The sequence below is a fragment of the Artibeus jamaicensis genome, unplaced genomic scaffold (assembly GCF_021234435.1).
Source record: "Artibeus jamaicensis isolate MK-2021 breed Jamaican fruit bat unplaced genomic scaffold, CSHL_Jam_final contig_519, whole genome shotgun sequence".
In the NCBI taxonomy this organism is placed as follows: Eukaryota; Metazoa; Chordata; class Mammalia; order Chiroptera; family Phyllostomidae; genus Artibeus; species Artibeus jamaicensis.
In genome coordinates, this window is record NW_026521871.1 from 6,426,186 (window position 1) to 6,445,856 (window position 19,671).

General features: G+C 43.5%; 1 protein-coding gene across 5 annotated transcripts in view; it reads left to right on the forward strand.

Annotated features, from left to right (window-relative positions):
- The window catches only part of FHIT (fragile histidine triad diadenosine triphosphatase), a 1,463,343-nt gene that overhangs the window by 1,421,545 nt on the left and 22,127 nt on the right, over positions 1-19,671 (forward strand). For all 5 annotated transcript variants that reach the window (XM_053668986.1, XM_037137395.2, XM_037137392.2 and 2 more), the window contains one exon: positions 13,565-13,671. In XM_053668986.1, the coding sequence (XP_053524961.1) occupies positions 13,565-13,666 (102 nt within the window). In that variant the 3' untranslated portion in view covers positions 13,667-13,671. The remainder of the gene's footprint in view (positions 1-13,564; positions 13,672-19,671) is intronic.

A 19,671-nucleotide genomic window follows, 5' to 3' on the forward strand; every position in this document is an offset into this window, starting at 1 on the left:
GGCCCACACAACAACCCTTGCTGAGCACCCCGCCCCCGCCACTCCCCACAGAGGAATCCAGCAACCTGGACCCAGTGGTCCCCACTGCTTCAGGGTCGTTGTTGTTGTTTGTTTTTAGGTCTAGGCATCTCTATGCATTCCTAGAATGTATATTTTTCAGGGTTATCTTTTAAACTGCACAAAAGATCGTCATGTTGCATGTTATCTTTTGGTAGTTATTCTTTTCTTTAATAATATGTTGTGAAGACTCATTCATATGGCTTCATTGTCTCCATCAAGCAATCATTTTGATTACTGTCTAACATTCTGTTGTATGACTATATCACAGTTTATTCCTCTACTCTCTGATAGATATTGAGCATTTCCAGGTTTTTCCTATTTTAATCAGAGCTGCTTGGAATAGTCTCATGCATTTCCTTTGGGTAGGTGGTGGAATAGTATTGCTGGGTCATAGGGTTTTGTGAATGTCAGCTTTAGGAGATAAACTAAATTGTTTTCCAAAGAGACTGCTCCATATTGTCTCTGACTGGCGATGCCTGAGTGATCCTGAGGGACCACGTACTCTCAAGTCCAGCACATTGCCAGATTTAGGTGAGGCCCAAAACCACCAAATTGCTCTTGTGCTGTGTGACTTCAACCACTGGAGCTACGACCTGTGGGTAGGAAGGGTTGGGGGAAGGGAGACTCAGGGTGAAGAACAGTGGGGTCATGGCACAGCTTGTCAGGTAAGGCTCTGAGGGGCTCAGGGACCAGTCTGAGCCTCATCCCTGGAGCATGCAAGCCAGGGCATGAGTACTCCTTGGAACCAATGGCAGAAGGGAGGCAGGTATCCTGTGGACGCTTGCACTGGAGAGTGTTAAAAGTCAGTATCAAACACTGACTCTACAGACATTTTTATGCTAAGTGAAATAAGCCAGGAGGTGAAAGACAAATGCCATATGATCTCACCTATGAGTGGAACCTAATCAACAAAACCAATAAGGAAACAAATATAACTGGAGACATGGAAATTAAGAACAAACTGACAGTAAACAAAGGGATAGTGGGAGGGAGTAATGGAGGGGGAAGGGTTTTCAGGAACATGTATAAAACCAAAGGCGGGTAGGATCAAGGGTGGGAAGTGGGGATGGCTGGGGTGGGTGGGAGTGGTGGGGGGAAAATGGAGATAACTGTACTTAAATAATAATTTTTAAAAAGTTAAAAAATAAATTGCTTCTGGGCTTTTGAATTGATACTTGAAATTACAAAAAACTATTTGAAAGCATTTTGATCATTTATGCTTTAAAATCAACCATATAAACTTCCTTAAGCCTGTCAGTGGCATGGAGGTGAGATTAATGAAAAGATTAGAACTCTCAAAAGATTTCTATGGGTTTTTCATTCACACAAGTGTAATTCCCAACAGTAATATTTTCAGCTTTAATGGGATATCAAATATGATATTTTTTAAATCTAGCTATATTAGATATATGTATATAAGCCAAGCCTAGGATTTATATATATATAATTTATATTGTATATATTTATAATGTATATTATTATGACTATTATTTATATACTATTTATATTTATGGTATAAATATTAATCCCAGGCTTGGCTCTTTCTACAGTGCCTCTTGAGCATCTCAGTAATGAATAATTGGGAGGTTAGATGCACAGTTGGAAGCTGAAAAATGAGGGTATCTCTTTTCTAGCCTGATGCTTTGAAACAGTCACAAGCCTGACATTGCATCTTAATTTTTTACTGTGGTGGTGAACTGTATGGGTTTGCAGTTGCCTTATAGCTCTGCTGTTGGTGCTGAGCTCTGGATTACGGTCTATTATAGGTTATATAAAATGGAGCCTGCAACAAGGAAACCCCCATTTCTTTCTATTTAAATATTCTGGCCTAAAAAAATAAAAGAGATGTTCACACTAACCTGGAAGAGGAAACAGCATGATCACGAAGGCATTTTCCCAGGCGAGCTGTCCACTGCACCACAGGCGTGCTGACCCCTTCAGTGTCTCCATGTGGGAGCCTGGAGGGCATGGTTTGTGATGGTGGAGGGAAAACAGACACTGGGAATCCTGTGTGACAAAGATCTGCTGTCACACATGGTAAGCTTAGCATTTCAGCCACATCCAAAGCCTCATTAAAGGAGGTTTTAAATGAAATAGAGAAAGAGGTATTTGGGAAAGGTTGGCTCCTAACTTGTTTGTGCAGCTCACACGAGCCAAGCTCTTTGAAGGGTATCAGAAAACTCCATCAGAAGTGAAGGAATTTGTGAGTGACAGAGGGGAGGTTACTTCCCAGGGGTATAGTTTTGTAACCAAAGGCAGAATGACAGTCTTGTAGAGAGAAGAGATTTTGAGTAATCCGGCAGAGTGGTGAGTACCCTTGGAATACAGAATTCACATTAGGCATTTGTCATCTGCCAGCACACGGAGTGGTTGCCAGGCACCTGGCTGGATGGTGCTGAGTAGCTTGTGTAGCTGTGCCAAACATATGGTGACCGTTTGGGAAGAAGTTTGAGAGGTCAGCCTGCTCCACAGTGGTTACCGCTTGTGCAAATAATTTGCCGTTTACCTGCTTTTCTGTGTAAAGTTTCCTATTAGCAAGGCCTGATGTCAAGGTGAGAGAGGGGCCCAGGAAGCACAAATCAAGCCAGCGTGCCATTGGCCATGCCCGGAGCCAAAGCTGGGCCCAGCCGCTCTGGTGGGCCTCTCCACCTTCCCTCACCTAGTCTGGATTTACTGCGTTTCCACCTGGTTATCATTCTTCTGAGCCTAGCAAAAGTAGGTGCTTCACAAGGGTGATGTGACTTCATGAATCACCAGTCCCTCTCTTCTGGCCCCTAGAACCAGAGGAAGGGTGTTTCCCCTCGTCCCCGCTCACCTTTTGCCCCCTCCTTAGGCACTTCCTCTCTCTGCATCAGCACCGCTCTGCAGCCAGCTCACAGACCATGCAGGTACCTCTGTCCTTCCTCTGGGCATCTGCACTCCCGGATCCCTCTCAGTTAACTGTCGCCTCCCCAGAGCAGTGTTCCCTGCCCACAATGTCTAATGTAGTTCTCTTTATTATGCTCTCTCACGGTAGTAACAGATTTGATTACTTGCTACTTGGCCTGTCTTCTTGCCTAGAAAGGAAGCCTCCTACAGAGCATTCGGCCTTGTCTGGCTTGCTCCCCACTGCACAGTGCAATTCACTGTGCCGGCACATGGTGGACATAGCACCATTAGCTGAATAATTGAATGAGTTCTGCAGAGAAACAAGCTTTTGATGCATAGGGAACCTGTATTGTATAGCTCCGCAAACTGGTTCAGCTTCTCCAAATGGGTTTTATCTTGAGGGCCCAGTCATCACTGCCAGGAACATAGTATGAGCAGGAGTCTGAAGCCATGTTCACCGTGGCATATTTTTTATTGCCTTTTCTGTGTTGGTTTAACCTCTCACAGTGCCGACATTCCACCACCCTAAGGAATTGCTGTCTTGCCTGAACCATGCTTCTAAAGGTTCTCTAAAGTGCCTTTGAAAAGTGAAGCCATAATGTATATGAAACAAATGTTTAGAAGATTCAAACAAAACCAGAAATTGGTCCTTTGCCTTTTTCCCTTTTCTCATTCCGAGTGCCGCAGGTTGACATCACTCTAGGAATAAAGGACAACTTTCTTGCTCCAGCACCAATATCCCAAACACAGGGGAACAGCTTGCAGAATATGACTGGATAAGGAAATTGGTTTTTGGATACATGTTTCCTTCTCCCAAGTTGGCTGCATCACAGACTTTCCTTTCAGGACTTTCATTTCGTTTCTCATTGAGCATGTTTTTAGAAACAGGAGACCCGAGGAAATCGAACGGGTAGAAATCTCTAGTCCCTGATGCTTCCCCAGTTTCTTACCTGTTGAAAAACCAGGAAAGCTCAGATAGGATGGAGCCCGAGGCAGGTGCTGGTCATCAGCATTATTTACTGACAACCGGCCTGAGATGTGATTGCCTTTCCAGAGGAGACACCCCCTCGGGACCCTGACCCAGCCAGTGTGGGGCATGATGTCTGTTTGTAGGCTCAGTGTTTTTTTCTCTCCATTATCAGCCACGTTTTCTAAAATGTTAACCGAAAGAATGCTCCCCAAAATATACAGAGTGAATTCATGAGTCCTCTAGGAGCCACAAACTGTATTTCTAATCCCAACAAATATTGTTCCTAAGTAGACATGTGATGGAAGTCCCTAAGAAACTTAGATGTTTCCTGTGGAAAACGGAGATGAAGTGAGTTGAGAGGGAAAGTGCAATTCAGTGGCACACCTGGCAAATGCTTTCAGAAATTCTTCTACTGGGTGTCAGACACAGCAAGCAGTGAGGATACAAAGAAGGTATTTCTGTGATTTGGTGATTTCTACCATGAACATGGGAGCTAGACTTTTTGCCAAATTAACTACTGTTGAGGGCTTATTATAATTTGAAGAGGAACAAACCACTGGGTGAATGCAACTGATTGCTCTGCCGCGGGCCGAGCTGTGGCTCCAATGGGCTTTCCGTCTGAAATGCTAAGCCCAGCCGCTAGGCAGGATTGGTCTCATCCCTTACAAACACGAGGCTCAGGAGAGTAACCCTAAAGAAAGAGTTACTTTGAAGAAAAACCCTAGCAGTGGGACATTCTAGGAATAAATCAAGATTGCACTTCACTCTGTGCAGGTAATTGTCAAATATAGTGATTCCCATGTTATCCCTCCAGGACACCCCCATTCATAGTCTGGTTTCCAAGTCCAGTTCCTTAGCCCCCTGATGTCTTGTAAGGAAGTTCTGGATGGTGGCCAGCCAGGAGGCAGTGCAGCAGATCCAGGGGGCGTTTTTTCTGTAACCTTTCTCAGGTTTCAGTTTCGCCTCCCTGATTGCTCTCCTGGCAGGAAGTGACTCATTGGATGTTTTAATTGAAATCAACTCTGCACAGGACCAGAAGCCAGAGTTGTTCTTTTCTGACTTGCTCCTAACAAGCTTCCCATGGAAAGCCTACACGTCCAACGAATTAAAGTGCTTTTCTGATGGCAGGCCTGAGTTGCCCACCTTGGTTTGCACAGGTTTTACAGAGTGGATAGGGTGCTCTCAGACCATGCTCAGTGCAGTCAGTCAAGGAATATCTGGTGCAAACTGTGATGCTGGCTAAGTCTCATTTGTTGCTTTGGCAATCGGCTTGACAATGTGATACTTTAACGTATAATTGGATAAGCAATTGGGTTCTGTTATAGTACAGTGGTTTGGCATAATTATTTTCCAGTGCTTTGATTTCCTAGTTAATAAATACTTTGGGGGGTTACAAATTCCTAAACATCAACACTCAGTACTCCTTCAATTAAGAGCTTATTTCAGCATTTTGGCCCCATTGGCAGCGCTAAAAAACTTTGTTTTACTGAAGCAAGTCGGGCTTAAGTCAGAGGTTGGGCAACTAATCAAATGATGAATGCTTTGTTGATTGCCCAAGTTTCTCTCCACAAAGGGCAAAGAACTGAGTTTGATTGCACTTAAAGGTCTCACCAGCCAGCAATCAGCCTAGGGTGAGCTCATAAGACCCCTCACAGAGAGAGTAAGAAGGAAGGCAATTAACATTTTGATATGAAGGAATCGTTGAATAACCTCAGGGTTCTAAGGAAGCAAAAGTGGTGGCCAGAGGTTAGTGGCACAGTTTTGTTTTGTTTTTTGTACCAAGCAAGAGCATGAAGTGATTGATCAGGACACCAAAATGAGTGACTATCTGCCCAATAACCAGCATTCAGAGAAAAAGTGTTTGGTGTTCAGAGGGGAAACTCAGGCTTGAAGGATGCTGGCTCTGTGTGTGTGTGTGTGTGTGTGTATGTGTGTGATAGACAGAGAAAGTGGGACAACATCCAAAAACCATGAAGGATAGCTCAACACCAACTAAATGGCCCAGGAAGGTGACCTGGAGACATGGGGACTTCAGGGAAGTGTGAGACTAAAGAGAGAGACACATACTCTGAAGGAAGGGAGTGTTTTTTCACGCTAGTTTAGAGCAGCCTTGAACAGGGGAGCCAGGATCCACGCGCAAAGTCCGCAAAGTGCCCGGGGGGAAGCGATCAGAGGCGCAGTTTGCCCCCAGGCCAGGCGGAGCCCCACTCCCAACTGCCTTCTTTGCCAGGATTCACCACCTCGCTGTTTCCTGGGGCCGCTGAGCCCCGCTCCGACCCTCTGCCCCCATCACTTCCTGTCTGGCTGCTTCTGTCTCCCTCTAATTCATTCTCCAGCCAGGCCACTTTTTAGGAAAAGTATTCTTGTCCTTTTACTTCCCTGCTTCTAACCCTTTCATATCTTCTTGGCACCAAAAATAGAATCCAGATTTTTTAACTATCCCCACAGGCTGCAAATAATCTTCCCTCACTCTCCTAGCCAGTCCCTCAACCACCAAGCTCCTTTTTTCCTAGACATTCTGTACTCGCTGTTCCCTTTGCTTGAAATACCCTTTCTCCGAGCATTCTGTTTAATGGATTTCCAATCATTATTTCCCTCTCGGCTTCAATGTCGGCTCTTCCGTGAGACCTTCCTCCACAGTCCTGCCCCAAGTCCTGCCAGCCCAGCAGACAGACCACTGTGCTCTGTTTTCTTTGGAGCTCTCATAATATCAAATTATTTTGCTGTCCAAGATCAGCCCAAAAAAAAAAAAAATCTGAAGCTTCCTACATTTCAGCTTAGCAGAAATGGCCACGTCCTCGCTTGGGGCCCGTCAGCCCTCCCTCCGCTGCCCTGGCCTGCTCTGGGCCAACTCCCAAGGTTAATACCATGTGTAATGCCACATTTCCCACACTGGTTTACTTAATATTTTTGGAATCAACTCTTATTTTTAACTTAAAGAAATTTACTTTAAAAGAAAATTTGAGATGACATCCTAAGTAGGAGATAATTCTGAAAATAAACATGATCTAAACCAGCCATTTTCAACTGGCATTCCACAAAAAAATTTAAAACGTGCAATACCTGACTATTTAGTCAGGGACACTGACCTCTTTTCCCTTAGATTTTCAAGTAAAAAAAAAATGGCAACAGCTAACACAACCATAGCTATCCAGATGAGTGAATCAAAATTATGCTTTTTTTTTGTCATATTGGCAAAGATATATTTTTTGGCATGCCTCAGAATTTTAGTAATTAGTTTGTGTGTGCCATGAAGTGGAAAGGTTGAAAATCACTGATCTAAACACAACTGTTTTTATAGTCTAGCTACAGTCTGCGTGGGTCCACCCGTGTGTAAGGGGCTTATTGGTACCGTGCTGAGGACACGCTAGTACCGACTGAGACTTGCTTTTTGATTAATCAGAAGAATGGAAAGATGATGGAAAAGGGAACAACTTTCTCAGTGGGATTTACAGTCGTTGGCAGCTTTGAACTGAAGAACTGGAGGCCATCTCCAGGGTGACTAGGCTGTGTGTTTTGTCTTGAAACACTGACATTTAAGATTTCTCACAATGGCAACAAAATTTCAGCTCTGTTGAGGCCTCTGATGATAAGTGGTCAGGCATGGCTGGAATGCCATGTCGGGATTCATGAGGGACAGTAGTACAAGTAGTTGGTGAAGCCACATGGGCACAAGTGGCAGGAGCGAGGGCACACACTTCGTTTTGTTTGCCGAAGCTGACCCCTGGCCCAGGAGAGCCCTTCTATAAATCCCAGTGCGAATCCTGGTGTTTTATAGTCAACTCTAGACCCTAGTCCAGCAAGAATTATTCTGTCTCTCTGAGATACTTTGAGAACACTGATGGAAATTCTCGTCCAATATTTATACCAGACTTGACTTGTATTAAATGAAGTTTGTATGAATATGTCTTTTCTTTTGGTGAGATTGGCAGAAGGCAAAGATTTTTGGCTTATTTACTGGTATACCTCTCATAAGACCTAGAACAGTGCCTGGAATATATCACATGCTCATCAAATGCTGGTTGACTAAATTGCAGGTAGTAATAGAGAATCAGATCTAAAACATTAAGTATTTAATTCCCCTTTCATTGAAATTATTTTCCTTTTCATGCTTTATATAAACACCTGAACAGAACCATCAACCCATAAGAAATGGTTTATTTAAGCTTTCTGCTCTTTGTTGTTTTATAAAACTAAAAACAATGGAAGATATTAATGTATTTGAAAACAGCTAAGTTATTATTCAGCCACTAGCTTCTTGAAGAGGTAGCTTTAAATTGTTTCCCTCCTTTGAAGATAATTTGATATTTTACTACAGCTTAGTTCCGAATTCTGAAAAACATTTAAATCCTGGTCAATCATTCTGCTGCTGCATTCCAGTACAGAGCTCCAAAAATGTCAATAGCCAAGGCACTCTGAGCACTGCACCAGGGAATTAATTATTAACCTGCACATCTCGTGATAACGCATAGCAAGGAGCACAATGTCTAAGTCAACACATGTCAGTATTTCAGTCAGAAATCCTGTTAACACTGCTTTCCCTGAAAATCATTTCCAGCAGATAAAGTGGGATGCTTTTTTTTCCCCAAGAATCTCTTTGCAAAGCTGTGTAGAAATGGAATTCACTTTGAGGAGTCATCACAGACTGCATTCACTCTGTTGAATGTGAATACAGCCTTCAGTTTAAGCTTTTGCAAACTGTAACTTTGGCACATGAACCAGGTATCAGGGAAAACAGTTTCAAATGTTTTGTTGCACAGGAAAAAGGAGAGGAATACACATCCTATTGGCCATGGTGCTGAGCATTGTCACAGTTTAACTGTGTGACTTCACTGCAGGAAGGAGAGAGGGAGATCATGGGGCACTGAGTCCCCCACGCCTGGAAGAAGTGCTGTTATTTTATGTACCACTGAGAAAGAAAAGCACCACCAATTAAATTATGACACATCATTGATTTCAGGGCATGCTTAAATTTCAGAGATGTTAAAATGTGAAAAACAGTACATCTTAGAACTAATAAATTGTGGAACTTAAGCAGTATTGGGGATTTACTCTGAATTTCAATTAATAATAATAATCAGCCCTATCCCTGGTTGGTGTAGCTCAGTGGATTGAGCATGGGCCTGTGAACTGAAAGATTGAGGTTCGATTCCCAGTCAGGGCACATGCCTGGGTTGCAGGCCAGTTCCTAGCAGGTGCCGCATGAGTAGCAACCATACATTAATATTTCTCTCCTTCCCTTCCCTTCTAAAGATAAATAAATAAAATCTAAAATAAATAAATAAAATTATATAAAAAATAATACACCCTGGTGTAGACAAAATGGTAGCCTTGAGCTTGGTCATCCTTTGGACCGTCTCCTCTGTCTTTCCCAAGATCCTCAGGCAGGTTTGGGAACAACCCGAGTGCAAGCCGAGAACTTCCCATGGCACCTTCCTATGGGGTCTCCTAAACTTAGTTGCCAGATAACATACAGGAATCCTGGTTAAATTTGAAGTTCAGATAAACAATGAATATTTTTTTAGTATACGTATGTCCTCAATACTACATGAGATACACTAAAAAAAAATATTAAGTGAGCATCTTATTTTTATTTGCCAATCTGCAACCATGCTCCCATGGTAATTTTGAGTGCATTCGACCTTTGCCACATGGTTTCACTCTAGGACTTTAACCTTTACCATAATACTTAATTCACTCCTCACCACCACCCTGAGAGTTACGGGTTATTGCAGGTCATTTTAGAGCTACAGGAGCTAAATTTCCTCTCAGACATAGATTAGTTGGTTTGGGTCTGAATTCTGATCATAGCTTTTAATCCTCCTTAGAGGGCAGAAAGGTCCAAAATGTAGGGATCACTGGGGAACCATGAAGATGGTAAAGGCACTTTTACCTCTGGAAACAACCACTGTGGGTTGTTCATTGTTCACTGTCATGGGGATGGTGTATCCATCACCATCACATCATAGCAAACACTAAGAACTAGTTATTACGCTCCAGGCATGTCACAAGTCACAATTTTCTTTACTGCCTCCTTTTTTATGGAGAGGTAAACTGAGGCACAGAGAATTTAAGAAGCTTGCCTTTTTCATTGTTAACATCTAGGCCTAACCTCATCTTCTTAGAGAGTCCTTGCTGGGTGCTTTTTAGATAACCCTCAACCCCCATCGCTCTCTATTCTAATACTCTGTTTCTTTTTTGTTGTTTTTAAATTTATTTATTTTAATTGTTCAAGTACAGTTTTCTGTCTTCTACTCCTATCCCTCCAGCGCTCCTCGCCTCCCTCCCATTTCCACCCCCCTTAGTTGTTGTCCATGTGTCCTTTATACTAGTTCCTGTAAATTCTTCCCCTTTTCCCCTGAAATTTCCTCCCCTCTCCCCTCTGGTCACTGTCAGCCTGTTCTCTATTTCAGTGTCTTTGGTTATATTTTGCTTGCTTGTTTGTTTTATTGTTTAGCTTCCTGTTAAAGGTGAGATCATATGGTACTTGTCTTTCACCACCTGGCTTATTTCACTCAGCATAATGCTTTCCAGTTTCATCCATGCTGTTGCAAAGGGTAGGAGCTCCTTCTTTCTTTCTGCTGCATAGAATTCCATTGTGTAAATGTACCATAGTATTTTGATCCATTCAGTTACTGATGGGCACCTAGGTTGCTTCTAACACTTGGTAATACTCTGTTTCTTTGTGAAACTAAATTGACTCTCAAAAGCCTTTTCAAACTAGGGTAGCTCCTCTTAGCATCTTTCCCTTTGATGTCTACTCTCCTTACCTGGGTGCCCCATGAGGGCAATTAAGGGGTCTGTCTGGCTCAGTGCTTTAGGGCAGGGCTTTGAATAAATACCTGGTGTATTAATAAGTAGTCCCTGTCTTTCCCTCTGGATAGCTGAAGGTGCTCTAGAAGATTCATTGGGTGTAAAACCCCTTCATTCAAGCTTCCCTAGGCCAACAGTGTCTTTTCTCTCTCTCTCTTTACTGTTCAATAAGCCATTGTGTTTAAGGTAAGCCCAGACAATGGCTTCCAGCCACCAGGTTTTTCAGTTGCCTTAGGAGAACAGAACTGTACTCCAGCCCACAGCATGTGTAATTTTCAAGTAGCCTGGACAGCTCTTCCACAACACAAGACTTGTCTACCAGGACCTTTCCCAGGGTCCCTACCCCTGCAGAGAATGAAATCCCATTCAAAGGCTCCTAAACTAGATCAGTAGCCTGGTGTTGATGTGCAGCAGTGAGGCCCAAACACCTGCTTGACAGGATGTGTATAGAAGAGCAGTGAGGAGCAGAGTTTGCAAAGGACAGCCTCTGTTCTGTTGGAAGGGTCTCAAACAACGGGCTAAAGGACAGATGCATTCTTTCTTTATGTGCATGGGCTTCATCTGCATACACACAGGTTTGTTTTTTTTTCCTCAGTGTGCTGCTTCTCAATAGTTAAGTGCATCTTAGAATTGCTTGAGAAATTTGAAAACAGTCCCCAAACATGGGCTGCCTCAGTCCACTTAAATCAGAGCAGTTTTTAAAGTTCTTCCCATTCCTGAGAGCAGCCAGGGTTGGGCATGGCTCTTCTAAAAGCCACAGGCTTGCAGAGGGGCAGTTAGGAGGGAAACAGAAGTTTTAAAAACCATGTGCAACAGAGCTTTGCAAATATGACTAGTTTTTGTTTTATTTATTTCCTATTTCCTATAAACAACTTCTCAGCATTGGCCCAACGTTGCCATCTGTAAGGCATATGTCAATAACAGATGGTTGCCTAATAATCAGAAATGCATTAACGTTTACAGGCTCTAAATTATTTGCATTCATCTGGTATGATCTGCGTTGATGAGGTCACTTAATGGTTGATTCTGTGCGTCCCAGTGGCTGAACCAGAAGTGGGGAGACCATGCTTTCTGAGCTTTGCATTGTTCTTTGTCACCCTACTCATTTGTTACAAGATGGATTTATAACGGATCCAAACCTAGTATCAAAATGAAAATTAGTTCTTGAGTAGAAAAATAGCAATCCAGTTTGACTTGCCTGCAGCAATTGTGTCATATCTGCCTCTGCAAGGAAGGAAATGACTTCTTAATGTGGTTTCCTTCCACTAAAGAGAATTAAATCTGTGTGGCAAAATGTAAAACCAGCCTCTGGCAGCCAAATTCTGAAGGGAAGATCCATGGCCCTCATAAACGTATCTGTGGCCTGCCTGGTTATATGCTAATAAACCTCATTTAGGCTCAAACTGGAGAGCTGGGCTATTGTTCTCTCACTGTTCTGCTTTCTGTATTAAAGTTTGCTCTGAAACTATGGGACAATTTCTCCCTCTGCTGCAAGCTGCCAAGATGGGGGTCTCTGGGTTAGATTTAGAGTGATTTGGGCCTGAATTAGCAAATTTCACTATTTTAGTTGATAGACTTTTTGCTGAGTTAGCAAGATTCTTTTAGCTGGACCTGACTTTTGGGTGAATGCAGCTGGTGGGTGGGGTTGAGCAGGATCTGTAGAACTGGCTACTCTTTAGTGGCATTCAAATTCTTCTAGGGTGGAATAAAAGGCAAAAATTAATTATTGGGAACAGCTCTGGAACTCCCACTTCCTAGCTGGGTGGTGATCTCCGACAGGTGAGTGAACTTCTGGGGACTTCAACAGTGCCCACCTTGTGTACAGGTTATTGTTAAGGATTAAATGAAATGCATGCTGAAATAATACACGCCAAAGCAGCTGCCCTGCACATCCCAAATACTAACCATCTTTGCTGCCACTAAATCGTTTGCCTTAATCTCCTTGAATGAGTTAACACAAAATACTATAGTGCGCATCCTATGGAGAAGTATATTTTCAGCATTTACGGTGTATAGAGCCTCACACAGGAATAACAAATTTAGTTAATAAAACTGAATGGCAATAGGCGATTAAGGGGAAAATTGAGCTCTTCTAATGGAGAGTTCTGAAAATATCCTCTCTCTTTGAAAGAATTGAAATTTTATTCACTCTATATGTAAATCTGATACATATAAAAGATATTTTTAAAAGAAATATGAATATCTAAGAGGATTTTAAATGATTTAACTAAGCCCAATTGCTAATATTTTGATGTTTCCTAATTTAATTATTTTACTGTTGGCCTGCTTAAAGCCTCTTTTAATAGATATACTCTTCTTTCTCACTCAGTACTCATGGCCCTTGTATTATTATCATAAATGTGCTTTGGCTATTTTGGTTCACTGAACAAAACTGCTCAGAGCTCATATAAGACAGGCTAAGCCAAAAAGAGTGGCATGCAAACCCCAGGCTGGCTCAGAGGTCCGACCACGGGCAGACAGCTAACTCAATGCCTTCAGTGTCTGCTGAGTGATGATGGCTGAAGCAGGAGATTGGAGAGTTGGAGGGATTGTGGTACATGGAAGGGTACCCCCTCAGTCTGTGATCCCCAATCCCACCCTCAGCAGACGATTACAAGCAGCAAATGGGCCACAGCATAGTGTAACATTGTTATTTTTTGCAAACAATGGAAATATGATTTTATACATGAAACCACTCCATATTCACATTTGTTCAAATAGCAACTAATGCGATTAAAAGACACCCACTTCCCAGCCTCTGGTTTGCAAATTCTGATCAGCTAGCACACAATAGTTGTTCAAAGAGATCCCAAGAACCCATTAATGAACGCACTCTATTTTTTTTCTCCAAAGCTCCAGAAACATGACAAAGAGGAGGAAGACTCCCCAGCCTTGTGGCGATCAGAGGAGGAAATGGCAGCAGAAGCCGCAGCACTGCGGGTCTACTTCCAGTGATGCAGGTAAGACTGCACCCACTCATCACAGCCACCCTCCAAGGGGCCCAGGAAAGGGGCTCCCTGCCCAGGTTGGGGGCATAGAAAAGAAACTGCACCAACAGCCCAGGGTGGTGGCTTCAAAGACATAAAAGCCAGAGTGGAGAAAATCTTGATTCCTAAGGCCTTTTTCCAATATGTGAACCCTCTCTTCCTCCCAGTCTCTTCACTCCCTGCCAGCCCACTCCAGACCATTGTCACCTCTCATCCATTTCTTCCTCTCTGATACTGCTCTTCTGCAATCCAGTTGTCACAAAACTGGATAGTCTGTGACTCATACCTGTTCATTTAAGAGGTTAAAGTCCTTTAAGGGAGTCACATCATCCTTAGGCTCAACTCCCACACTTCCTCTGTCAGTTTGCAAGGTGCTGTGGCCCAGCGCTCTCCACCTGCAGGCCAGGTCGGCCATGGCAAGGCCAGCTCACCTTCCACTTTGGGCCTCTGCTCCCCAGCTGCTGTTACCCTTTAGCTTTGGCTGCCAGGAAGCTCAGGACACAGGAAAAGGTCAAAGTAAGAATGAATTATTTCTTTGCACTAATGATGTTTAACTATTAGGAGATCACAGATTTAAGATGCTGGTGGAAAGTTATAGCCATCCTCCTTTTCAGAATATATATACACACCAAATTTTTATACAATGTCAAGGGGTTCATGAGTCTTCTGAAATTAATAGGGTTGCCGTGAAATACTGGGATGAACCTAGATGAAAAAAATTACTTGTTGTTTATCTGAAATTCAAATTTAACAGGAAATCCTGTATTGTTTCTGGCACCCCTATTACTAAACCTCCTTAGGAATTATGCACCACTGATAAGGAGCATCTGCTCTGAATAGTTTATTTTCCTCCTCCTTAGAATTGTCTTCTTCATCCGGCCTGTGTAAATGTGGTTATATTATAAGCTGCTGCAGTAGATCAGATACTAAATTAAAACACAATTAGTGAACACATACTAGTAGCAACTGAATTATATAAAATTGTATCAACCACTTAGTGATTCAGATTTTTGGCTCCAAAACGCACTCACTGTGTTTCCTTTTTACTGTGAAATGTAAGCCATTTTCAGTTAGTTTAAAATAGATGTGCATTTGATAGCCTCTCCTCCTAACCTGCTTTTCCGAAGCATTCTCATGACGTAAAGCCCCAGTAGTCACCGCCTGGCCTTCGTTATGGCACAGGTACGTCGTGCACTGGCCCTTGTGCATTCTGGAAAGCTTATTTCATCCGCCCTGTCACTGGTTTGGCAGCTCAGCACTCAGTTGCCTGAAGGGACATATATGGTGCTAGCAGCTGCTGTCTTTGATGTTTTATTTTTACCCTGTTCACTTTCTCATTTCTTCCAAGGATCAAGCTAGTTTACCTGAGAACATAGGCCTAAGGGCATGACTGCAATCCTCTTTCCATTCCTCTTCTGAAATCTAGTGTGTCCTTTGGAATGGCCTGTCCAAACGGGGTCACCATTCTTCAGGCTCGGCTTCCTTCCTCCGCTGACTGTTCTTGTGCCTGGGTTTCTGATGTAACAGATACTTTCAGGTAGAGGCGAGAAAGCTCTAGGCCTTCCCTGAGGCTTGCTGAATTGCAGGGCTTTGTCTTACAACATACTTTCTAGGCACTTTAAGAGGATTTAAACTTCTCACCCGAGTTGCCAGTTTGCCTTGTCTGTTTTGCTTCTGTCTTGCCTTGAGGCCTAGCATCTCCTGTCTACCAGGTGAATCAACATGTCTTATACATCTTGCCAGAAAGGCAGTTACCTTAACTTGTTATACAGTCTATTTCACTGTGCCTGTAAGGTTTTAAATGGACTAACATGAATTTTTCTTTTTAAGGGTTTAGTTTACAGACCAAATAAATCACCCTGAGTTTTCTGGGCAGTCACACAGTCAGATGTGGGAGCTGAGACCAGGAGGGGCAATGTGGGTTGCCCAACAGTACACTAGTAATTTGAGGTGAAGGACTTAAATTTAGGGCCCTAAGATTTCTCTAGAAGCATCACCAGTTCCTGTTGTATAATGGGACTAAATATACCTCTCTTTCTAAAGGGGAAAGGAAATGTTGCAGAATCCTACCCATTGGGTCCACCTGGTCCTTTGACACCTACCCACTCTCTTGAAAATGCATCTATACCCAAAATGTTTATACAATGTTAAATGGCTCATGGAACTTCTGAAATGTGTTAATAAATGGGGCTGCCATGCAATATTTGGACATACCTATTCATTGTTTTTCTGACATATGGTTGAACTTGGCCTCTCCAGGTTTCCTGATCGTAATCTCAGGGGGCAGTCAGCCTCAGGCAGAGCTGGTTTAAAGACTTTGATGGGGCTTACTCTGCAACACTGCATGACTCACAACGTGTGCAAAGGCAATGTTAAGGGGCTAAGCCTTAACATTGGCAATAGCCAGTGTTGCCGAGATTTACAAGACATGGGTTCTATTTTCCATCTGACAGGTGATAAGAAAACTGATACTTGGTGATGTTAAGTTTTATTCCAAGGTAGATGGTTAGTAAGTGATGGAGCTCAGACTTGAACCCAGGCAGTGCAATCCCAAAGGCCATGCTCCCAGTTTCTGTACTGCCCACCACACTGAAAGAGCTCACTTCAGCCAGCAGCACCTCCCTACCCCAGCTCCCCTGGACCCCTCCAGATATTTTCTTTTTTTCTTCACCTGGTATGCTGGCCTTCCTGGTTCTACTCTGAGGAATTTCCTCTTCCTCCCCTGCTGGACTTTCCTTACCAGCCTTGCCAATGCCACCCTCCCAGCACCTACCTTCTCGGCTACATTGCATTCAGGTCTCAGGAGTCAAGATTGGCCTGAGCTTGCACCCCTGCCTTCGCTCACTTGCACATTGTTCCAGACCCTGCTGAGGCTGCCCACCATCTTTTCTGCCACATCCAACCATGTGCCCAACCAATATGGTCTTGGACGAGTACCGTGTCTCCAAATTCCATTCATTCCAATTTTGTCATGATTTCTCTCATTTTGTGTATAACCTAGCATGTTGTTTACTTATTATTTACTTGATTCACTTTTTAAAATTTAGCTCATTTACTTAAACTTTATGCCAGAGACTCAATGAAAAACAAGTATTACTATAATTACAAGTTAAACATAAAAACAATGCTGGTGAATTGCAGCTCTGCATAGTTGCTTGCCTGTAGCCATCCAGACTGGGGTTCATTCTTTGTTAAACAGAGAGGTTGGCCATCCTTAGAGAGCCATTTAATTTCAGCACCAAAGTGAGATTCTCCATTTGACCTATTCAAAAGGATTAAAAGAGAATAGTCTACAGAGGGATTCAATGTAGATCACCTAAAAGTATCTTAACCAGGCAAATGATTCCTGTCTTTGGAAAACAGCAGTGGAGGTCAGAATTCAAAGCCAGAGCAAGCTGACTCCAGACCAGCTCCTGGGTCAGTGCTCCCTACAGCTCCCACCAGGCCTGTGGGGAAACCAGAGGCACTTTCCCTAGGGATGAGAGGACGCACTTTTGTGCCTGGCTGAGAACACCAGGCCTGCACCCTGCCCCACTGCCGCACGTGGGCACACTCAGTCTCTGGGCTGATTGGATTTGTTTGCAATCACCCCTTCTCCTGGGAGGCCAAGTGTTAAGGGCTGGACCTTAACACTTAATTTGCCATTAATCATCCTTAAAAACAAGCATGTTGCAAAGTAGAATGTGCAAACCTGTAGAGATGCCCTATATAGGAAAATGGAGTATGATAGGCCAGGAGCTGCTCTCTGGTGAATGTTTGGTGTGGAAATACCTAGCAAACCACTCAGCTAGCAGCAAACCCTGTTCTCTATCCTCTGCTGACAAAACTGCCACAGGACCACAAAGATGAACATTCCCAAACTATCAACTACTTCCTCAGCCTCTTGAAGCCATTAGGACATCAACCTTAGGTTAGTTATGTAGAATAATTCTCTTGATCATGCCATATAATGATGTTTTGGCTGCTCTCTTAATCCTCTGCCTAGCAGAAAATTAGTTTGAAGTTTTTTAAACATAGTAGAGAGGAAAATAGACATTACCTTCATCCTGCATAAGAAAAGATAACCTTCTAAGGTTGCTGAATAAAGCTGCGGTTGTCTCATCCTCCACCTGACAGATTCCTGATGAGGCTCATAACCCTTTGGTTCCAGAATTCAACATCTCCCTCCTGCTTAGGTGAATGTATGCATTGCCACCCCACACACTGGGCTGGGTCAACAGCAGGGTCTGCATTCCTTACCTCATGCATCCTTTCTGGAACATAATTATTTTTAGGTATTTAATGCTTGGTTTTGCTGCCCCTACACTTCCTAGTTAATTTTAAAGCAAAGTGTGTACTAGTGAGGGATGATTTTATCATCTCCCTGTCCCCTTTCCCACCCCATGTTGGAAGTGAGTAGGGTGTGTTGTTTGTAAAATATGCAGGCATTGCCCCCAACTCTGAAAGAAAGTCAGAGCGGGGCAGGTTTCCATGCTCTGCTGTGTCAGCAGAGTTTGTTTGTAATTCATCAAACTCTCTGTGCTTGACGTTAGTTTATAGATAATTGCTTGCCTCTTATTTACTCATAACAGAGCCTTGCAATTTCAAAGCAACTGAGTCAGCCCAAAACAGCATTATTAGTAGTTACAGATGTACTGTCAAGGCAAAATTTTGACACTGGCATTTTTGAAAAATCACCATTTCAGCCACTGGACCACACATATCATAATCATGGCCAGTTGAGGTAGACAAGAAAGAACAGGTTTTCTTAGTGAGTATGTGTTCTGGTCACTGAATTATACCTATTAAAACATATCCTACAAGCCTGGGAAAATCTTCAGCCTTCTCAGAGAGGGTCTGTTCTCAGCACAGCAGCCTGTAATTAGAAGAGCGCAGGGTCTAAATCATAGTACTACTCATGTTTTCTTCAGGGAGGGAAAGGGTTAACTTCAGCTCCTTGATGAATTCAATCCTAAACTGATTAGGTAAACCCCGCATGGGGGTATCATCAGTATCAATGAAAGCGTCTGCTCACACTCTTTCAGCCACCCCTCAAATTGACACAATAAAGTTTTCTTCAGTGTGAAGGACAAGAGAAGATTCCTTGTTTAAGGCCAATGATACTTTAGTATGTATGTTCAAAAGCTCTTTACCAGGAAAAGGGGTCATCATGTTAAACACTCCTGTCATGTTGCTGTAGGATTGTGCTGTCTCTTCTCTAATTGTGTAGACTATGTTTATAGAACCAAATTCCAGGGGCAAAAAATTACAGGCTCAATTGTTTGGATTAGAGAAATATAAATCAAGTCCCTATGGCCCAAATTGGAAATTATAAACCATAGAATCATAGAGACTTCAGAAATAATGAAATCTGAGGATGCTGGGAAGATGGCGACGGAGTAAGACGAAGCTGATGCTAGCTCCTGTACTCATGGGTGGAAATCCTGGCAGATCTATAGAGAAACAGCACAATAAACCATCGGTTACCCAGCATTTATGAAATTAAAAGACCAGAGATTGTGACCGACTGCTGAAACACCAGACGGAGGCAGAGTCAGCTACTGGAGCTGGGTCTCGCGTGGCCCCTGTGCTGCCGCCAGAGCAACAGGCCTGGGAGCCGGGGAGTCAGGTACGGGAGCCAGACACTCCAAGCCCCTGTGACGGTCCTGGGAGACAGAGGAGTCAGGAACCGGATCCGGGACATTCTCGGCCCCTGTGCCGATGCCATAGCTACCGGCCTGGGCCCTGAGGATTCAGCTACGGGAGCCGGGACATCCTCAGCCCTGTGCTGCTGCCATAGCCATGGGACTGGACGCTGGGGAATCAGGTACAGGAGTTGGGACATTCTAAGCCTCTGTGCCAGTGCCATAGAGACAGGACTAGATGCCGGGGAGTCAGGTACAGAAGCCGGGACACTCCAAACCCCTGTGCCGCTGCCATAGTAATGGGCCTGGGTGCTTGAGGAGGGGGCTACTAGAGCCGGGATATTCAGCA